This window comes from Heptranchias perlo, chromosome 4 (assembly GCF_035084215.1).
Source record: "Heptranchias perlo isolate sHepPer1 chromosome 4, sHepPer1.hap1, whole genome shotgun sequence".
Classification (NCBI taxonomy): domain Eukaryota; kingdom Metazoa; phylum Chordata; class Chondrichthyes; order Hexanchiformes; family Hexanchidae; genus Heptranchias; species Heptranchias perlo.
This window is the reverse complement of record NC_090328.1, coordinates 84,026,714-84,041,934: the sequence shown is the minus strand read 5'-3', so window position 1 is coordinate 84,041,934 and position 15,221 is coordinate 84,026,714. Positions and strand designations below refer to the sequence as shown.

General features: G+C 44.0%; 1 protein-coding gene across 1 annotated transcript in view; it reads left to right on the top strand.

Moving 5' to 3' along the window:
• The window catches only part of LOC137321076 (A disintegrin and metalloproteinase with thrombospondin motifs 19-like), a 464,190-nt gene extending 449,141 nt beyond the window's left edge, over window positions 1-15,049 (top strand). Inside the window, exons 22-23 of the mRNA XM_067983256.1 lie at window positions 173-350; window positions 11,724-15,049. Of these exons, the coding sequence (XP_067839357.1) occupies window positions 173-350; window positions 11,724-11,875 (330 nt within the window). The 3' untranslated portion in view covers window positions 11,876-15,049. The remainder of the gene's footprint in view (window positions 1-172; window positions 351-11,723) is intronic.
• The last annotated feature ends 172 nt before the right edge of the window (window positions 15,050-15,221 follow it).

The window sequence follows — 15,221 nt, the reverse complement described above, 5'->3', positions numbered from 1 at the left end:
AAACAGTTGTTACAGCAGACTCAATCTACGCACGCATCACTCTGTCATCAGAAGCAAATGTGAAAATGTTCTTATCCAGCAGTGTCACTCCTCACAATAAAACACCTCTGAAAAGAAGCATCTGTTTACTGAAAGGGTTTTGTTCTAACAGCATCTGTGTCTTTACCCACAGTGTTCCGTTACCTGCGGAAAAGGAATGCAATCGAGAGTAATCCAGTGTATGCACAAAGTGACAGGAAGACATGGACATGATTGTTTCCCATCAGAAAAGCCTGCAGCCTATAGACCCTGCCACTTAAAGCCCTGCAATGAAAAAGTCAATGTGAACACTATCACATCACCCAGACTAGGTATGTAGCAACATTCCAGCTATTCATTTATCCCAATTTAATGGGATAAATGAATAGCTGTTCAGTTTAATGAATTTCATTTTGTGAAGTAGAGTGAAGGACAAAGTAAAAGCTTTTCAGTTGAATTTTCATTTCTGAGCTTTGCTACATGCAAAGTGGGTGCTATATCTCCCAATCTCTGCACTTCAAAAGTACTTTGTTACATATAAAGCACTTCGGGCTATCTCTGAGAGATGAGATAAATAAATGCCAATCTTTCTTTCTGACATGCGATATCCTTCATTTTAAAAGAAAAGAGAGACTTGCAATTAGATAGCGCCTTTCACAACTTCTGAACGTGCAAAGCGCTTTACAGCTAATGAAGTACTTTTGAAGTGTAGTCACTGTTGTAATATAGACAAACAAACTTTGGTTGTTAACGGATAAGGAAGGAAAAGAAGTATCATCAGCATAAAATTTTCAAATTGTCAATGGTAATAATTCAAAGTTCATCTTTACCAAACATGAGGCTTTCATGTGTATCATGGCCAAAATGCATTTGCTCTAGATTTTACGACATATTTTTGCCACATGCTGCCCCCCAAATTTGCTGCTTCCTTCTAAGTTGTGGTGCGTTGCTCAGGTAAGGTTGGAACCAGTACTAATGTGCCACTTGAGATGCCACCATCCAAATTCTGCTAAATTACATCTATTGTGAAGGCAAAAGGTCAACCTCTCAGTGGGGTGCACACTACAGACAGCTATCATTTAATTCTAGCTTCACAAAATAACACAGTGTTTTTCCTTTAAAAAAAAACTATTGTTCCTCCTGTGTCCTAGTGGGGAAATTGCCTCCATGTTTTTTTTCTGCTGTGTGAGGCCATATCTATTTTAATGAAGTGTCTGAGCCTTTAGGCAAATCTGTACTGGAAGCAAACAATGAGCTCAGATATATTTATTTGGACTACCAAATGAAATAGAGTTTTAGGGCTTCATTTTAGCACCCGCTATCGGGTGCGTTCCTGGCGGGGGGGGCTCCGAAAATCGGGGAATCCCGACTCGGCTCCAACCCGCCCACTTCCGGGTTCCCCACTGACGCGCCGGCGTGCGCGCGCAGCCCCCGCAGGTGGGAATCCCGCAGGCAATTAAAGCCAGCGGGATGCCACTTGAAAGTATTTATGTTGCTTGTTCAGGTCGTTTACAGACCTGATTGAGCTGTTTTATTAGGAGGGGTGGGATTTTACACTGAACTGAGACTGTTTCCCATACTGGGGGAAACACTCCCAGTTCAAACGGAGGTGTTGCAGCCAGCAGCCTGTGGCAGCTGCAAAGGTCCATTCGACAGGTGGGGTGGGGGGGGAACCCTTTACCATCGCAGGAGGCCACTCCGTCACGTTGGACAAAGGTTGGCCTCCACCACCCTCCCCCTAACAAGAAAATTCACCGACCTGGAACCGCAACCCCGGTGTGAGGACACACTTACCTACCTTGCGGACCCCCTCTGACCTACACCTTCCAGATGGGGGCCGCTGTAGTTGCAGTCATGACCTCCTCGGAGGGCGAACAGCATCACCAGCCTCGCCAGCCACGCCGTTCACCTCTGACACGTGGAGCTCCACAACAGAATGCTGTGACACATCCACCTGCACAGCAGGAGGGAGGGCAACCGCAGAGAGAGATGCATCGCAGAGGGCACTACCCTCGCCACAGGGTCCACAGACCGAGGCTCAGCTTCCTGGACCTCTCTGAGCTGCAGTCACTCGACATGTAGTCGTGGACATCTGCAGCCTCCTTCATGCCGAGCTGCTCCCGGTTGGCCCGAGCACCATCTTCTTACCTGTCGCTGTCAAAGTCACCACTGCCCACAACAACTTCTCCTCCGCATCCTTCCAGGGTGCCACCAGGGACATCGCCGACGTCTCCACAAAAGAGCCCTGCAAATACACCTACACCCACTCTGCAGTGACACAATGGGTGGCATCAGTTGTGGGGCTTCATTGTGATCCTCAGGAAAGGGCATTATTGCACAAACCAGACAAGATTCGCAAAGACGTGGCAGTAGTGGTGCCAATATAATATGTAATGTGAGTTGGTCAGAAATTCAATATAAGTAAAAACCATGACAAACCCTCAAACACCCTTGTGCATCCCCTTCATGCTCCCGACACGTTTGCCTTACGCTGCCTACTGCACATATGTGATGCATGCCCTGTGGCTGCAGCACAGGTAGTGGCAAGTTGAGTGAGGCAGACTGTGAAAGAGATGCACGAGAGGGTGAGTATGAGATAGAGCCATGAGATTGTATGAGGATTGGGTTGAGTGGTAGTGGCGGGATGAGTACTGGCGAGGTGAGTAAGTGCAGGTAAGATGAGGATGAGCTTTGAGTGGGTATGAGGGGTGATGTCACAGAGTAGTGTTGGCAGTGCAGAAGGAGATGTGGGGTGGGGGCGGTGATGTGGCAGATGGAGTGTAGGGGAATGAGTAAGTGTACTCACTTTGGCTGACCTACTGAGGCCATTGGAGCGCCTCCTGCACTGTATGCAGGTGCGCAATATGTTAGTGGTGCTGGTGACCTCCTCTGCCACCTCGAGCCAGGCCTTCCTGGTGGCAAAGGCAGGCCGCTTCCTCCCGCCCGCCGGGGGGAAGATCTCTGTCCTCCCCCTCCTCCTCACCCCATCTAATGATACCTGGAGTGAGGCATCATTAAACTGGGAGCAGCCTTCCCCCTGGGCTGCTCCATGCTGTAATTTTTCCTATTTGTTGCAGCATCTGTCAGTGGAGGACTGACCCTTTAAATAGAGCTCCTCCAGCTGACAGACCTTACTGCGCATGCGCAGCCCGCCCGCCGCGCAGCTCAGCAGTGGGAAACCCGGAAGACCAGGTAAGTGGATCTAATTAGGCTGCGATCGCGCGGGGAGCAGACTAATTTCGCCGGGCGCGTTACCCACGCGCCCAATAGCCCCCCCGCCGAGAACCCGCAGCCCTGCTAACATTGAGCCCTTAGTATGCGATGCATTTAAATGTGTACTTTATTGGCTTTATTGGCAATAAATAAAGATAGAAGCTTGCTCATGAAGGAAATGTTAGTTTTGCATTCTAATTACTTATGCTAACAGGTTCTAATCCGTATACATAAGTTGGGTAAATTAGAAATCAATAGCTTAATTGGCTCTTTGTAGAATAAAACCTCAGTTTAAAAATGTAGGTGAGGCCACCATTGATCTAACTTTAGGAAATAATCAATGTGTTTTAAAACTAGCGTTTTATTTCCTGTTCAGTTATACACAAGTTTATCGCCCAGTTTTCAACCCCCCCCCACTCAAGAAAGCAGTCATATTTTCATGCAATGTCCACACATGAGCATTTTCCAGCAGGTGTCGCTGGATGGCAGTCAGGACCAGGAAACCTGACTGATTTTTCACCTCCTAGTCTGTGGACACTGAGGCCAATTGTAGAATCCCCATTACCACTTGGGCCAGCACTAGCTAATTTAGCACACACTGGGGGGGGGGAGTAAATTTTTTTCGTGGATAAAAGGTCCGAAATTAAGTTGGGCCATTTTTCAGGCATCCCTGGTGGCTGCCTAAAATAGGCGTTAGGTCCCTTAAAGGAGGGGCCTGAGTCCTGTTTTAAGTCCCCTCACAAAAATTGGGCAGCGATGAGCGGAGCCGGCATCAGGCCGACATCAGGCCTGCACCACTCAGGATTCTTCAGCGGACGCTGCAGCCTAAGCAGTGGCCACCAACTAAAGGTAAGTTTTTTTTAAGTATTTTGTTTTAAAACTTACCCACGAATCTAGGAGGAGCAGGAGTGGTCCACCGACTCCACAGTCCTCACAATTGCGCCCCCCTCCCCCATTGCCTGCTCCAACCCCACCCCCAGGACTTACTTTTGGGGCGCTGCCAGGGAGACAAGTGGCCTGACATTCACCCTCTTCAAATGAGCGAGCTGCCTATGGAAGCACGACAGGCACCGGCAGCTCACACAAAAAATGTTAGTGAGGGCCAGGTCCCAATTTCAAGGCCGGCTTCAGGCTTTCCAGTTGGGGCGCACATCACCGAAAATGGGCCCAGAGAAATTTCTATCCCCAGGTATCAAAACTGGGACATGCCTAGTGTCATGGCTGCGTCTCATACAACACAGTGCCATGCAGTTACTCACTGAACCATCAGAAGAGCTGCTCATTTCAAGGATCTTCCTTGCACCCTTGGTAACAAAGTGAAAGAAGGAGTTTGGACAAGAGACAAATAACAGGCAATGGAAGTGAGAAGAAAATATTAAAGTGTCACAGCCACCACCACTCATTTTAGCATCATTGCACTTCTTAAAAACTACTGAATGTTTCCTTTTCAAAATGTAAGTAGCTCATTTCATGACATCAACAAATTGACTATTCCAGGTTGTCACTCACTGGGGGTAGGAAACCTACAATTTGTATAATGTCAAAAAAAATCTTTTAAATACTGCAAATGTTGTAGTTTCCAGCAGAAGGTCTCAAAACAAGCTCTCAGCCCTGTATAAATTCCTTATTAAATATACATTTTACACATCACTTCAATTAAAAATGCTTCTTATGTAAGGAAAAGTATTATTCATTTTAGAATCTATCACAGGTGCAGAAACATGTGTCAGTAAGGTTGCACAGATCCTGAAGTGACATAACTATAAAGATCTATCTTTAAGGAACTCTCTGTATTACAGCGACTGCTCATGTGTGTAGTTTGATTTGTCTGCATTTGAACCGCAACTAATATTGGGAATTTCCTAGGCACCTTTGGCTGGAGCAACTCAAGGAAATTCCTGGCCTCAGTCAAGCAATTTATTGCTTTTGGGGACTTATTAAAGCCCAGTGCAGGACCCACATCAGCTCTCAGCTGGCATAGGTCCCTATAGGCTTACTGGTGGCATACTGATCCTAATTGCTGGGGTTGCATGGAAAGGCCCTCCTGACAAGCACCTAAAGCAGTGCTTTGACAGGCAGGCAGAAGACTCGGAGTGGCCCAGGATATTTTTGTGTGGCTTGGAGGAGCACTCCAAGGTCCTCTTTAGCTGTACCACTGGGTATAACTGGGTGAAGCATGTGCCATGCACACTTCGCCCACTTGTCTCCCAAAATGGTTATCAGGGTTCTATGCACATCACAGGACCCTGATTTTCAGGCAGGCGCTTCAGCCGCCCACCAGTAGGCCCTTTTCGGAATGGCGCTGGTCAAATTGGGAGTGGAACGAGGTGGTAAGGTTTGCCACGTAATTTTCAGGGCACTACAACCCCGTTTCTACCCAGCAAAGCCAGTGAAAATTTTCCCAACATGTCCTTCACTTTTCAGCGTCTGCAAAATCTGACCTGCGATTGTAAAGCAAGATTGTAGGTAGTTGTCAGCTGTTATGCAAAACAATACCTATGGACTACATCATACCAGGTAGTATCATACCACAGACTAACAAAAAACAGTCGGCGCATTCAGCATGGGAGCACAGTTTGCCAAAAGACAGATTTCACTGCCCCGAACAATGTTATTTTTCAACAAAGTGATAATTGGTTTCATAAGTTGGACTATTTAAGCAGTATCACATTTTTTGTGTGTGTGTTTTCTGTTAAAAATTCCAGTTTTCATTTAAATGGGTACCAAGTTAGCACAATAAATATAATAAACTACTACATTTAAGAAATTTGTATATATATATATATATATATATATATATAAAATCAGGTTGTATGGTAAACAAATAATTCAGTACTCCCAAAGGTTAGACTATAAGACTGTATCAGTATATTTTAACTAAGGGGAATTCAAACAAACTATTTCTCCTGTCTAGCCTTTCTGTAACATAGGAACAGGAGTAGGCCATTCAGCCCCTCGTGCCTGTTCCCCCATTCAGTTAGATCATGGCTGATAGGTATCTTAACTCCATCTATCCATCTTGGTTCCGTAACCCTTAATACCCTTGCCTAATAAAAATCTATCAATCTCAGTTTTGAAGTTTTTAATTGATCCCCAGCCTCAACAGCATTTTTGGGGGAGAGAGCTCCAGATTTCTACTACCCTTTGTGTGAAGAAGTGCATTCTGACATCACCCTGATTGGCCTAGCTCTAATTTTAAGGTTATGCCCCTTGTCCTGGACACCCCACCAAAGCAAAAAAATTCTCTCTATCTACCCTATCAACTCCTTTCATCATCTGAAACACCTCAATTAGATCACCCCTTAATCTTCTATATTCAAGGGAATACAAGCCAAGTCTATGCAACCTGTCCTCATAATGTAACCCTTATAGCCTCAGAATCATTCTAGTGAATCTGTGCTGTACCCCTTCCAAGGCCAATATATCCTTTCTGAGGTGCGGTGCCCAGAACTGAATAAATAAGAACATAAGAAATAGGAGCAGGAGTAGGCCATACGGCCCCTTGAGCCTGCTCCGTCATTCAATCAGATCATGGCTGATCTTCAACCTCAATCCACTTTCCTGCCCGATCCCCATATCCCTTGATTCCCCTAGAGTCCAAAAATCTATCTATCTCAGCATTGTATATACTCAACGAATCAGCATCCACAGCCCTCTGGGGTAGAGAATTCCAAAGATTCACAACCCTCTGAGTGAAAAAATTCCTCCTCATCTCAGTCTTAAATGCAGTATTCCAGATGGGGTCTAACCAGAGATCTGCACTGCTGTCCTTATCTTATACCCCTTTGTATTCCAGCCCCCTTGAGATAAACCCCAACATTTTATTAGCCTTTTTAATTAATTTGTGTTCCTGACCACGAGCTTTTAGTGATTTCTGTATTTGGACCCCTAAATCAGTCCACTCATCCATAGTTCCTAGCTTCTCACCATTTAGAAAATGATCTGATCTATCTTTCCTAGGTCCTAAGTGGATGATCTCACATAGAACTCCATTTTGTTTTATTCATTCATGGGATGTGGGCGTCGCTGGCAAGGCCGGCATTTATTGCCCATCCCTAATTGCCCTTGAGAAGGTGGTGGTGTGCCGCCTTCTTGAACCGCTGCAGTCCCTGTGGTGAAAGTTCTCCCACAGTGCTGTTAGGAAGGGAGTTCCAGGATTTTGACCCAGCGACGATGAAGGAACGGCGATATATTTCCAAGTCGGGATGGTGTGTGACTTGGAGGGGAACGTGCAGGTGGTGTTGTTCCCATGTGCCTGCTGCTCTTGTCCTTCCAGGTGGTAGTGGTTGTGGGTTTGGGAGGTGCTGTCGAAGAAGCCTTGGCAAGTTGCTGCAGTGCATCCTGTGGATGGTACACACTGCAGCCACAGTGCGCCGTTGGTGAAGGGAGTGAATGTTTAGGGTGGTGGGAGGGGTGGCAATCAAGCGGGCTGCTTTATCCTGGATGGTGTCGAGCTTCTTGAGTGTTGTTGGAGCTGCACTCATCCCGGCAAGTGGAGAGTATTCCATCACACTCCTGACTTGTGCCTTGTAGATGGTGGAAAGGCTTTGGGGAGTCAGAAGGTGAGTCACTCGCCGCAGAATACCCAGCCTCTGACCTGCTCTTGTAGCCACAGTATTTATATGGCTGGTCCAGTTAAGTTTCTGGTCAATGGTGACTCCCAGGATGTTGATGGTGGGGGATTCAGCAATGGCAATGCCGTTGAATGTCAAGGGGAGGTGGTTAGACTCTCTCATGTTGGAGATGGTCATTGCCTGGCACTTGTCTGGTGCGAATGTTATTTGTCACTTATGAGCCCAAGCCTGGATGTTGTCCAGGTCTTGCTGCATGATGCGGGCTCGGACTGCTTCATTATTTGAGGGGTTGCAAATGGAACTGAACACTGTGCAATCATCAGCGAACATTCCCATTTCTGACCTTATGATGGAGGGAAGGTCATTGATGAAGCAGCTGAAGATGGTTGGGCCTAGGACACTGCCCTGAGGAACTCCTGCCGCAATGCCCTGGGGCTGAGATGATTGGCCTCGAACAATCACTACCATCTTCCTTTGTGCTAGGTATGACTCCAGCCACTGGAGAGCTTTCCCCCTGATTCCCATTGACTTCAATTTTACTCGGGCTCCTTGGTGCCACACTCAATCAAATGCTGCCTTAATGTCAAGGGCAGTCACTCTTACCTCACCTCTGGAATTCAGCTCTTTTGTCCATGTTTGGACCAAGGCTGTAATGAGATCTGGAGCCGAGTGGTCCTGGCGGAACCCAAACTGAGCATCGGTGAGCAGGTTATTGGTGAGTAAGTGCCGCTTGATAGCACTGTCGACGACACCTTCCATCACTTTGCTGATGATCGAGAGTAGATTGATGGTGCGGTAATTGGCCAGATTGGATTTATCCTGCTTTTTGTGGACTGGACATACCTGGGCAATTTTCACATTGTCGGGTAGATGCCAGTGTTGTAGCTGTACTGGAACAGCTTTAGAGATGCAGCTAGTTCTGGAGCACAAGTCTTCAGTACTACAGCCAGGACGTTGTCGGAGCCCAAAGTCTTTGCTGTATCCAGTGCACTCAGTCGTTTCTTGATATCACGTGGACTGAATCGAATTGACTGAAGACTGGCTTCTGTGATGGTGGGGATATCGGGAGGAGGCCGAGATGGATCATCCACTCGGCACTTCTGGCTGAAGATGGTTGCAAACGCTTCAGCCTTGTCTTTTGCACTCACGTGCTGGACTCCGCCATTATTGAGGATGGGGATGTTTACAGAGCCTCCTCCTCCCATTAGTTGTTTAATTGTTCACCACCATTCACGACTGGATGTGGCAGGACTGCAGACCTTTGATCTGATCCGTTGGTTGTGGAATCGCTTAGCTCTGTTTATAGCACGTTGCTTCCGCTGTTTAGCATGCATGTAGTCCTGAGTTGTAGCTTCACCAGGTTGGCACCTCATTTTTTGGTACGCCTGCTGCTGCTCCTGGCATGCTCTTCTGCACTCCTCATTGAACCAGGGTTGATCCCCTGGCTTGTTGGTAATGGTAGAGTGAGGAATATGCCGGGCCATGAGGTTACAGATTGTGCTGGAATACAATTCTGCTGCTGATGGCCCACAGCGCCTCATGGATGCCCAGTTTTGAGCTGCTAGAATCTGTTCTGAATCTATCCCATTTAGCACGGTGGTAGTGCCACACAACACGTTAGATGGTGTCCTCAGTGCGAAGACAGGACTTCGTCTCCACGAGGACTGTGCGGTGGTCACTCCTACCAATACTGTCATGGACAGATGCATTTGCAACAGGTAGATTGGTGAGGACGAGGTGAAGTAAGTTTTTCCCTCGTGTTGGTTTACTCACCACCTCACCACCTGCCGCAGGCCCAGTCTGGCAGCTATGTCCTTCAGGACTCGGCCAGCGGTGGTGCTACCGAGCCACTCTTGGTGATGGACATTGAAGTCCCCCACCCAGAGTACACTCTGTGCCCGTGCTACCCTCAGTGCTTCCTCCAAGTGGTGTTCAACATGGAGGAGGACTGATTCATCAGCTGAGGGAGGGCGGTAGGTGGTAATCAGCAGGAGGTTTCCTTGCCCATGTTTGACCTGATGCCATGAGATTTCATGGGGTCCAGAGTCAATGTTGAGGACTCCCAGGGCCACTCCCTCCTGACTGTATACCACTGTACCACCACCTCTGGTGGGTCTGTCCTGCAGGTGGGACAGGACAATCCCAGGGATGGTGATGGAAGAGTCTGGGATGTTGGCTGAAAGGTATGATTCTGTGAGTATGGCTATGTCAGTCTGTTGCTTGACTAGTCTGTGGGACAGCTCTCCCAATTTTAGCACAAGTCCCCAGATGTTCGTGAGGAGAACTTTGCAGGGTCGACTGGGCTCGGTTTGCCTTTGTCGTGTCCGGTGCCTAGTGGTCCGTCCGGTTTTATTATTATTGTGACTTTTTTTAGCGAGATTTTACAACTGAGTGGCTTGCAAGGCCATTTCAGAGGGCAATTAAGAGTCAACCACATTACTGTGGGTCTGGAGTCACATATCGGCCAGACCGTGTAAGGACGGCAGGTTTCCTTCCCTAAAGGGCATTAGTGAACCAGATGGGTTTTTACGACAATCTGGTAGTTTCATGGCCACCATTACTGATACTAGTATTTTAACTCCAGATTTTATTTAATTCATTGAATTTAAATTCCCCAGCTGCCGTGGCAGGATTTGAACTCATGACTCCGGATTACTAGTCCAGTAACATAACCACTATGCTACAGTTTTGCCCACTCACTTAATCTATCAATATCCCGTTGCAACTTCCTGCTCTCATCTACATTATTTACTGTGCCACCTAACTTAGTGTCATCAGAAAATTTAGATATGAGGCTCTCTATTCCTTCATCCAAGTCATTTATAAATATAGTGGAATGCTGAGGCCCCATTACAGATCGCTGGGGGACACCACTTGTCACATTCTGCCAATTTGAGCACATACCCATTATCCTTACTTTCTGTCTCCTACCTCCTAACTAATTCCCTATCCAAGTCTTTGTATCCCTTTACTGTTCTTTATATCTCTTCCAGTCTGCGGGATCTCTACAGTTCTCTGACTTCGTATCAGCCTTTTCTTTTAGTTTTATATTATCTCTCACTTCCCTTGTTAACCAAGGTTGTTTAATTACACACATAGAGCTTTTGCCTCTTAAATTCCCATTATTAATGAACTCCAGTAGCAGAAAGTATGGCAGCATTTTGAGGATTAAGATTCTGGCAGAAATGCAACATGTATTGTAAACTGCTAGTAGCAGTTTACCCAAGACAAAGCCAAGGCATTAGCAATGTATTGCTGGACAAAAACCTTACACACAAACAAGAGGAACATCTGCAGAGTATTTCCATTTTAAACATTGTGTGTAATTAAACCTTAGATATATGCTTACCAAATAACTCGATAAGATATCGGCTAAGTTTGAGCACTCAGCCTAATAAAATTATAAACTTATTTAAACTGTTTTCAATTCAATAACATTGAAGCAGAACTGGGACAATGTTTATGGGAACTATATAAAACAGTCCATTGTGGTGCCAAGCAATAGAAACCAAGAGGGTCCCACACTGAATTTTCAGTTGAATTAGCAAGGGATCATTCAGGACGTGGCTCAGGTTCTTGCTCCTGATCATTATCTAGTAACTCATGCTGGAATGTGCTTGAGTGTGGATATCGAGTGAGAAAAAATAAGCCTTGGTTGTGTTGCTGCCTGTGGTTGAATCACCTGCCTATACTTGCTGTCAAAGCTCATGAGTACTGGCTACTGATGAGAAATACTGGAGGATGGCTGGTATCCATAAAACAGTGCATCAGCATATGTCAATCCCTTCACGAACAACGGGGAAAAAATTGGGGGCAGAAGCCCAGGAATGGGTTAATAATTCAAAACAAAGTGTGAAACATAAAATGGATGTTTGTAAAGTAACTGATTTTCTTTTTTTTTTACTTTTGTTTAAATAGCTGCATTGACATTCAAATGTTTGAAGGACCAGTGGCAAGTGTATTGCAAAATAATACGAGAGACTAACCTCTGTCAGGACATGAGGTGGTATCAACGCTGCTGTGAGACCTGTAGAGACTTCTATGCACAAAAACTACAGCATAAGAGTTGACATTTTCTTTCGCATCATCACCAAACTTATTTTTTATAAGTACAATCTAATTTATGAAAATACAGAACTACAACTTGTTTAGACCAAGGTACTGATGTATTGAGTATAATTTATTCATTTTAATTTATTTTTTTGTTTACCGAGATTTTTTTTGGAGTGCTGTTCAGTGGTTTTCGATAGCCATATATTTTACCATTTTGTATCTAAGCTGGGTCAATTCATTGCAAACTGATAACTTGACAACTGTCAGAATGTAGTCCATGCGTAGATGGTCCATGTCTTCATGGATAGCATGACATGAGCTGAAGTTAACACTTACTGTAATCGTTTCAAAGACTGTAGGGAAAGCCTGTAGCAAAATATTGAAGTTCTTATTATGGCATTCAATAGTGACAATGATATTTGCTTGAAAAACAGTGACTTGAGAGTAAAACACTGTGGAGCGCAACACTGAATTACGTTTGCATCATTCAGGTACTGTCTAAGGTTCTACAGTCTAAGAATAAATGTCCATCACATTATTGTAAAAACTTCACTATTAGCATTTTACCTTTAGAATTTTGTAAAGCAGTGTAGAATGGAACATTGTGATTGTTCACAAACAGCAGCTAAACCTTTCACTCGCTAAATACTGAGAATAAAATTCTATGAATTTTAGCTCTGAATATTAATTTCTATATGCAGTATGTGGGTACTTACTCCATGTTTGATTTTTTCTACTTTGTCAAATTCTGATCCCTCATTTGTGCATTGCTAAATACCAAGGGTCAAATGAGGTGGAAAGAAATTAAACACACTGCAAATACTGAAAATCTGAAATAGTGCTGGAAATACACAGCCTGTCAGCATCTGAACACAGGGCATAGTGAAGAGTTTCCACCCGAATCGTTAGCTCTGCTTTTTAATTTTTCAGATGGTGTTAGACTTGCTGTATTTCCAGCATTTTCTGTTTGTTTTTTAAACCAGTTTTAAATAAAATGTTTCGCAGAACAACACCCTGCCACTCCCACAGGGGAGCCCAAGGCTGAAGTTAAACAGCCAAATATCTTTTTTATATTTCTTCTGGAGTACAACGTGACCCCTATTCCAACAGCAATTGATCTTTCTGTGATCGATTACTTTTCATCTTTTCGACTTGAGGCCCACGATGGGACGCATGCCTGCTCTCAGCAGACCCAGGTCCTACTGGACCTGCCAGGGGCACTTCTCATAGAGTTCCCGGGTTAGCCAGGGAGCGCACCCCTCTGGCATCCTCCTAAACTGCTCACTCAACACAACTGGGGCAAGCAGAAGAATTGCCTGCCTCCGCCCCCCCCCCACTTCTCCACCCAGGAGTGAAATTTGCTGGGGACCGGAAAAGGGGTAGAAACTTGCCTGACCCAGGTTCCGCCCCAACTTCTGACCCCTGCCAGAATCACACTTAAATTGTGCTATTTTCATTGTGTAATTTTTTATTTGTTAAGTTACAAGTGCTTTTTTGCAATTAAAAAAATTAAGAACTTGAGTCTTGAAATTAAATTGTGCAATATTAGCATACAAACACAAGCATTGCTTTGTCTGCTATTTTAATGGAGTCATTAATTCATTTAAAATAAAATGCCTCTATTAAAATAATAAACAAAGGAATTTCATAGCATAATTTTAAGGATTCGTGGCAGACTATTAGTTTTCGCAGTATTCATCACTTAGGTATGTTCTCTAGCCCCATCACCTGCCACTGAAAGTTTTACAGCAGTTGTTAGACCAGATTGTCCAATAAGCCACATTTTTTAATAAAAGTTCCCCTTAGCCACGTCTTTTTTTAATATGTTATTTTCTTGCTGCACACAGACTTAAGTTCCTAACTTTTGAGTTGGGAGGTCTATAAGAGATCTTTCAGTTGACATCCCTCTCTTTTTTTCATTTTTCTCTCATCACTATAGGGGAGCTCCTCACCCAACTTTCTAAAATGGCCAGGCTATGCAGTGTTACTAAAATATTTTTTTCATTTCCTCCTTTATGAGTCATTATTTTGAGCACAGATTTCACTTTCTGAAAGACTAATGGTGGGCCGATTAAGTTTCAGGCTTGAAAAATTAAGGGCTTGCTTTTTTTTCAGAAATGAGTTATTTAAATATAAACCAAGATGATTACCTGCACATGCATCAGTGCTGTGCAGTCAGCTTCTGTCGAGGGCATATTTGGCTGCTGTGATTTATATTTACAGATTGCAGTCAAAGTTGAGCTTTTTAATAGCATTTGTTACATTCGAGAAATGTTGACAAGCTTGTCTCTCTTTCTCTCAGGACCTTGGCTAATTTAAATAGTATCCTTCAGAAAATCAACAATCTGTAATGTAAAATGGACACGGTAGTCTATTTCAAAGAGGAACAATATCGTACTGTCAATCACAAGGATGCATGCTTGCTTGTTTCCATGTAAACCTTAGTAACTTGACAGTAAGGTCATGTAAAAACCTGGCCATACAAATTTAGTTTGAGAACTTCTATGCCCATGTGTTTGCATATTAGCAATGCCCAACTACTGTAACTCAAACTAGCAAGTTGTTCTGAAGCTTTTTCTGCCTTTCTTGTATAAAATATACAAACAAAAATGCTCAGATTTCCTGTATTTTTAACAGCTTAACTCATTCATATAATTAACAAAAATTGGTCAGGTCTCCTATGTAGTCATTTGAAAAATGTCTCAGAACAAAACGGTCTGTGGCATATTTTAAGAAAGGCCTGCAACTGTGGATAAGCAGGAGGTTTCACATTCCATCGAAAGCGTCTTTTAGTTTTATATCGTGCTTTATTTAAAGAGTAAATTGCAGATCATTTTATTCTAGAGAGTAATTCCATATCAACTTTCCTCTGAATCATTTAAACGGTAAAAGTTATTATTTGGCAGCTTTCTAAATTGAATTTTTTTTAACTTCAGGTGCTGATACTTGAAATTATCTGTGTAGAACTGAGTGTAGATCGTTAGAACTGTAATGTTTGGAATAATTCCCTTTATTGTTGTGTTTCATTCCTTGCTTTTAAATAAGTGTAAAGGGATTTGCAAATTATTGCATAATTGTGAAATTGTATGTATTTGATCAACTACTCTGCATATTTTATGCCTCATAGCACCAGGCATCTCCCCAAACTGTTATCCCTGTACAATTGTAAAATAAACAATATATTAAAAAGACCATTTTTTTCTCGTGTCAATTTATTAATAACACATTTTATTTGCTATTCTAGTTGATTGCCTATGTCAACAATACCAAAATTGTCAAATAAAAATCAAATTCTCCTTAATTTTCTACCATTCCTCACCTTAATGAGCACAAAAATTCATCCCACCAGAAAAAACGTAACAT